The following is a 7084-nucleotide window of genomic DNA, read 5'->3' on the forward strand; positions in this document are numbered from 1 at the left end:
CTAACCTCCTGCCAAATATGATATAATATGACATTTGAAATGTCTTCATTCTTTTGAAACTCATTTTTACAGTTCATTTTTGTATTGTTTATTTAACTTTTGTGTTTTATCTATTTCACTTGCTTTGGCAATGTAAACATATGTTTCCAATGCCAATAAAGCCCTTAAATTGAAATTCAATTAATTGACAGAGAGAGAGACAGAACAAGGGAGAGAGAGGGAAAAAGAGAGAGAGAGAGAGAGAGAGAGCAAGAGAGAGCAAGAGAGTGAGAAAGAGGAGCAAGAGAGAGACAGACAAGAGAGAGAGCAGAGAGGAGAGCGAGAGAGAGAGACAAGAGAGAGAAGAATGAAGCGAGGAGAGAAGAGACAGAGAGAGAGAGAGAGAGAAGAGAGAGACAGAGCAGGGAGAGAGGGGAGAGCAAGGGAGAGAGAGAGAGAGAGAGAGAGAGAGAGAGAGAAGAGAGAGAGAGAGAGAAGGAGAGAGAGAGAGAGAGAGAGAGAGAGAGAGAGCAAGGGAGAGAGGGAGAGAGGGAGAGAGAGACAGAGCGAGAAGAGACAGAGCTAGAGAGAGACAGAGCTAAAGAGAGACAGAGCTAGAGAGAGACAGAGCTAGAGAGAGCAAGAGAGAGAGAGAGCAAAGAGAGAGAGAGAGAGCAAGGGAGAGAGAGAGGGAGAGAGAAAGAGAAAAAGAAACAGAAGGACAAGGAGAGAGCGGGGGAGGTGGATATACAGGGGAGCTATAGTAAGAACAGTAATAGTACACTTAAAAAAACTGGTAGATTCCCCTCACCTCCACATCTCATGCCCCAGTCCCTCATCAACCAGCCCTCAGCCTCCCAGCCCCCAGCCCACAGCCCTCCTGTTCCCCAGTCCTCATCAGCCAGCCCTCAGCCCACAGACTCCCAGCCCACAGACTACCAGCCCAACAGCTCCCAGCCTCAGCCTCCCAGCCCTCAACCCTCATCTCCTCATCCCTCAGTGTCCAAGCCCACAGCCCTCATCCCCCAGCCCTCACTCCCCAGTCCTCAGCCTCCCAGCCCTCAGCCCTCATGTGCCCCAGTCCTCATCAACCAGCCCTCAGCCTCACAGCCCTCAGTTCCTCATCTCCTCAGTCCTCAACCTCCCAGCCACAGCCCTCATCACCAAGCCTACCCTCAACATCCCATCACTCAGCCTTCAACCTCCCATCACTCAGCCCTCAACCTCCCATCACTAAGCTCTCAACCCCAGCCTCACGCCCTCAGACTCCCAGCCCTCAGGCCTCAGACTCCCAAGCCTCAGCCCTTCAACGTCCAGCCCTCAGTCCTCATCACTCAACCCTCAGCCCTGAGTCTCCCCCCAGCCCTCATCCCCCAGGCCACAGCCTCAGCCTCCTAGTTTCCCAGCGTCCCAGCCCCAGTTCTCAAGCATGTCCACAGGTGCTTAGCAGTTCAGACGTCTTTTTCTGTTCCGTATTGTCGTGTCCTGTATATATATATATATATCACCTTTTTCTTCGGCATATCTTTTATTTATTTTATTATCAAGACTCAACTACAAAAAGCTTTCCTGCAAAAAGCTTCCTGCAACCCGCTCACCAACTTACAAACAAAGGATTATTTACCTCAATCTGAAAATCCATCGTGGAAGCTAGCCAGGGGCTAATTCAGAAAGCTAGCCTGAAAAGCTAACCAGAAGCACTCCGATAGCTACCAGAAGCTAATCTGTAGCTGCCCGAAATTAGCCGGTTTGCTGGCTAGCGTTGGTGTTTCAGCTGCCCACGTTTTGTGTCATCAGCTATTCCTTTAGCTCGATAATCTACCGGCACTTTTGCTGCAACGCGACTCGGACCGGAGCATTCCGGACTTTTTTTCTCTCAGTTTCCCCGGATTCCAGCCCAGGCTCTGGACACTTGCACCTTGATTTCGCAGCTAGCTAGCTGCAAACTATTGGCTTACGCCGCCCCGGAGCAAACTCAAATCATGCTGGAGCTAGCCAGCTGAGGAGTTCCATCACCATCCCGGACCCGTTTCTTTTGTTGCTGCTGCAAATAACGGAACCCCACCGGCCTTCACGACTGACTGCCGCGACTGACTGCCGACGTATCTGCCCGAGGGATTTATCCAACCGGCACCTCCGTTCCCGACGTTACCTGAACGCTCATCTGAAGGCCCGCTAATCGTTAGCTGTCTTATCGGGCTGCTATCTGAAACAAAAACCCCACTACACGGAACCCCACTAACCTACCGACGGAAACGCACGATGGTATCTACAAACAGACTCCATCCTATGCTGCACCGATAGCCATATACCAGCCTGTCTGGATCGCCACGACCCAACCAACCTCTAACTCAACTGGACCCTTATTGATCACCTCGATTAAGCATGCCTTCCTTAATGTAAATATGCCGTGTCCATTGCTGTTCTGGTTAGTGTTTATTGGCTTATTCACGTTAGAGATTCTAGCCCTGCTCTCTATACCATATCCAACCTCTCAGTTCCACCACCCACATATGCGATGACATCACCTGGTTTCAATGAGGTTCTAGAGACAATATCTCTCTTCATCATCACTCAAACCTAGTTTACCTCCACTGTATTCACATCCTACCATACCTTTGTCTGTACATTATTCCCTTTAAACTATTTTATCGCCCCCAGAAACTTCCTTTTACTCTCATGCTTCTGTAGCTCTAGGCACCAAATTCTCATAGCTTTTAGCCGTACCTTATCCTACTCCTCGCCTCTGTTCCTCTGGTGATGTAGAGGTGAACCAGGCCCTGCAGTACCTGGCTCACTTCCTTATCCCACGGCCGCTCTCTTTGATGACTTCTGTACCGTAATAGCCTTGGCTTCATGCATGTTAACACTTAGACCTCCTCCGCTAAGTTTGTTTTGTTTCACTGCTCTAGCCACCTCCTACACCCGGATGTTTTAGCCGTGTCGAATCCTGGCTTTAGAAAGACCACCAAAGAATTCAGACGATTTTTCATCCCCCAATTACAAGAGTTTTCAGGACAAGATTAGAAGGCCAAAGGGGGCGTGTTGCAATCTACTGCAAAGACTTGCCTGCAGAGTTCTGTTATACTATCCAGGTCTGTTCCCAAACATTTGAACTACTTTTTTTTTCTCTTTTAAAAGTCCACCTCTCTAAAAAACAAGTCTCGTCACCGTATGCCGCCTGCTATATGACCACCTCGGCCCCCAGCTGTGCTCTGGACACATATATGTCGAACTGAGTGCCCACCCACTATCTTCAGAGCTCGTGCTGCTCAGCACCTAAATTGAACATGCTCAAGCACCCCACCACCCTACAATCTAAGGCTTGATGGCCTCAATCTCACACAAAATTATCAATGAACCTACCAGGTACCACCCGCGTATTTCCGTAAACACGGGGTACCCTCAAGATATCATCCTACAACTTCCCTCCAAATACACCTCTGCTTGTTTTCAACCAAGATCTCAGCGCATCACTCTCATTGCCTGCATTTGCCGTAATGGTCAGGGTCAAAACGACTCCAGCTCATCACTGTCAAACGCTCCCTGAAACACTATCAAGCGAGCAGGCCTGTTCTAATCGACTGGGCCGGGTATCCCTGGAAGGATATATGATTCATCCCGTCAGTTAGAGGATGCGCTAGCGTCTTTTTTTAAAATGCCTTCCTCACCATCTTGAATAAGCATGCCCCATTGCAAAAATTTAGAACCAGGAACAGATATAGCCCTTGGTTCTCTCCTCGACCTGACTGCCTTAAACCAACAGAAAAACCTTCCATGGCGTTCTGGCATTAGCAATCGAACAAGCCCCCGTTGATTATGCAAACTTTTCAGTGAAGCCAGAACCCAATATAGCACAGGCAGTTAGAACAGCCAGGCTAGCATATTTTCAAGCAGAAATTTGCGTTCCTGCAACACAAATTCAAAAAATTCCTGGGACACCGTCAAGTCCATGGAGAATAAGAACACCTGCCTTCCCAGCTAGAAATTCCAACCGCCTCTGAGATAGGGAAACACTGTCACCACCGACAAATCACTAGAATTGCGAATTTCCAATAAGCATTTTTCTTCACGGCATGGCAGGCTTATCCACCTGGCTGACCCCTACCCCGGACAACAGCACTGCCCTCCCCTCTGTACTCGCCAAGCCTTCCCCATTTCTCTTTCTCCCAAAATCACAGTCAGCTGATGTGGCTAAAACGAGCTGCAAAATCTGAGACCCTTACAAATCACGGGCTAGATAACTGACCCTTTCTTTCTAAACTCTGCTAAAGTTGTTGCCACCATTAACATTACCTCTATTCAACCCTCTCTTTCGTGTCGATCTGAGATCCAAAGATGTAGAAAAGAAAGACATGCGAGTTATCCCCCTCTTCAAATGGGGGGACATCCTTGACCTAACTGCTACGACTATATCTATCCATACAGCCTGCCTCTTAAGGTCTTCGAAGCCAACGTCAACAACAAGATTACCGACCATTTCGAGATACACACAATCACCTTCTCCCGTAAATAATCTGGTTTTCAGAGCTGCGTCTGGGCACCTACCGCCACGCCAAGGTCAACACGATTATCGATAACCGCAGCCATCGATAGGAACAACTTGTGCAGCCGTATCATTGACACCTGGCCAAGGTTTTGACTCCTGCGAATCAACTTAACACATCCTCATGCAGATCTCGACGAGCTCTTGGTTCTCCTAATGATTGCCTCTGCCTGGGTACCAAACTTACTTCTCTGAATCGAGTTCAGTGTGTCAATATCGGAGGTCGTTTACCGGCCTCTGGCATCTCTAATGGGGGTATGCCACAGGGTTCATTTTCTTTGAGAACTCGACTCTCTTCTCGTTTACATCAATGATGTCGCTCTTGCTGCTGCGTGATTCTCTGATCCGACTTACGCAGAACGGACACTATTCTGTATACATCATGGCCTTCTTTTGACACTGTGTAGAACCCTCCAGGCGAGCTCCATGCCATACCAACCTCCTTCCGTGGCCTCCAACTGCTCTATAAATATCAAGTAAAACCAAATGCATGCCTCTCCCCCGATTCGCTGCCTGCTCTGCCCGCCTGTCCAACATCAACTTTGGACGCCCTCTGACTTAGAATAGTGGCAACCTACAAATACCTAGGTGTCCTGGTTAGATGAAACTCTCCTTCCAGACCACATCCAAACCATCTCCAATCCAAAGTCAAATCTAGGAAATTGGCCTTCCTATTCGCGCAACAAAGCAATGCCTTTACTCATGCTGCCAAACCATACCCTTGTAAACGACCATCCTACCAATCTCGCTTTCGGTGAATGTCATTTACAAAATAGCCTCCAAAACCCTATACAATATAAATTTGATGCAGTCCTATCACAAGTGCCATCCGATTTATTGTACAAAGCCACAGCCATATATACACCTACATGCGAACTGTACACTCTCGTCTTGGTGCCCATCGCTTCATACTCATCGCCAAACCCACTGGTTCCAGGTCAATCTACAAAGGACCCTGCTAGGTAAAGTCCCCCCCTTATTCAGATCGCTGGTCACCATAGCACACCTAACCGAGCACGCGCTCCAGCAGGTATATCTCTCTAGTCACCCCCCAAACCAATATCTTCCCTTTGGACGCCTCTCCTTCCAGTGCTCTCGCTGCGAATGACTGGAACGAACTACAAAAATCTCTGGGAAACTGAAACACCTATCTCCCTCACTAGCTTTAAGCACCGCATTTTCAGGAAAAGCGGGCAGCTCATAGATTACTGCAACCTGTACATAACCCAAATCTACAATTTAGCCCAAAACACACTACCTCTTTACGTACTGATATGTATTTATTTAAATTTATTTCTGCTCCTTTTGCCACCCATTTATTTCTTCTCACTTTGCACTTTTACTTCACTAGCAACCAAGCCATTTCCAGTGTTTTTTTTAGTTTTTATTTTAACTTGCTGTGTTGTACTCACTTCGCCTCCACTGGCCTTTTTATATTTTTATTTATTTATACATATATTTGTTTGCCTTCACCGTCCCTTATCTCACCTCACTTGCTCACATATGTAGATAGACTTATGTTTTTTTTCACTGATATATAATGACTATATGTTTGTTACTCCATGTTGTAACTATTGTGGTTGGGTGTATGTGTCGAACTGCTTTGCTTTATCATTGGCCAGTCGCAATTGTAAATGGAAGTGTTCTAAATGCCTACCTGGTTAATAAGGTTACAATAAAAAAATAAAAAATTAAAAAAAAGCCTCAGCCTGCCAGCCAGTAAGGCCCAGCAGTTAAGACCGACCATACAGTTAAGGTAACAGGTGCTGATCGTGTGTTGTGTGATGTTGTGTGTGTTGTGGTGGGTGTGTGGTTGTGTGCCCGTGTGTGCTGTGTAGTGTGTGTGTGTACGTGTGTGTGTTGTGTGTGTGTGGGTGAGTTTGGTGTGTGCTGTGATGTGGGGTGGGTGTGTGTGTGTTTGTGTGTGCGTGAGTGTGTGTGTGTGTGTGTGTTTGCCTGGTGCTGTGTTTGCCTATGTGTGTTGTCGGCGTGATGTTACGTTACAAGGGATGGCTATCATATGCCTAACGAGCCGATGATGCTGCCTGAGAGAAGAGGAGGGAAAATATGTGGAGGATAAATAGAGAGGAGGAGAGGAAGAGGCAGGAGGAAGACGATGATGAGATTACGCCTCACAGCCTCATCTCACTTCAGCCCTCAGCCTCCCAGCCCTCAGCCCTAGGGCTGCCCCCAGCCTCATCACCCAGGCCCTGCAGCCCTCATCTCCCAGCATTCATCACCCAGCCCCTCATCACCCAGCCCTCATCACCCAGCCTTCATCACCCAGCCCTCAGCCCGCGGACTCCCAACCAGGCATCCCCAGCCCTCATCACCCAGCCACATCACCCGAGCCCTCATCACCCAGCCTTCTATCCACTCCAGCCCTCATCTTCCCCAGCCTTCATCACCCAGCCCTCACTCAGCCCAGCCTTCTCACCCAGCCCTCACCTCCATCTCACCCAGCCCTCATTCACCCAGCCCTCATCACCCAGCCTTTATCACCCATCCCTCAATCACCCAGCCCTCATCACCAGCCGGCTCATCACCCAGCCTGCATGC

General features: G+C 48.4%; 1 protein-coding gene across 1 annotated transcript; it reads left to right on the forward strand.

Moving 5' to 3' along the window:
- The first annotated feature begins 801 nt into the window (after positions 1-801).
- LOC139025486 (uncharacterized) lies at positions 802-1377 on the forward strand. Its single transcript, XM_070440626.1, has one exon. The coding sequence runs from the start codon at positions 802-804 to the stop codon at positions 1375-1377; it is 576 nt and encodes a 191-aa protein (XP_070296727.1).
- The last annotated feature ends 5707 nt before the right edge of the window (positions 1378-7084 follow it).

The sequence above is a fragment of the Salvelinus sp. IW2-2015 genome, unplaced genomic scaffold (genome assembly GCF_002910315.2).
Source record: "Salvelinus sp. IW2-2015 unplaced genomic scaffold, ASM291031v2 Un_scaffold2762, whole genome shotgun sequence".
Taxonomy (NCBI): domain Eukaryota; kingdom Metazoa; phylum Chordata; class Actinopteri; order Salmoniformes; family Salmonidae; genus Salvelinus; species Salvelinus sp. IW2-2015.

What these genes read in the sequence shown, in the direction of transcription:
- LOC139025486 (XM_070440626.1), top strand. Translation starts at nt 802, where the DNA reads ATGCCCCAGTCCCTCATCAACCAGCCCTCAGCCTCCCAGCCCCCAGCC.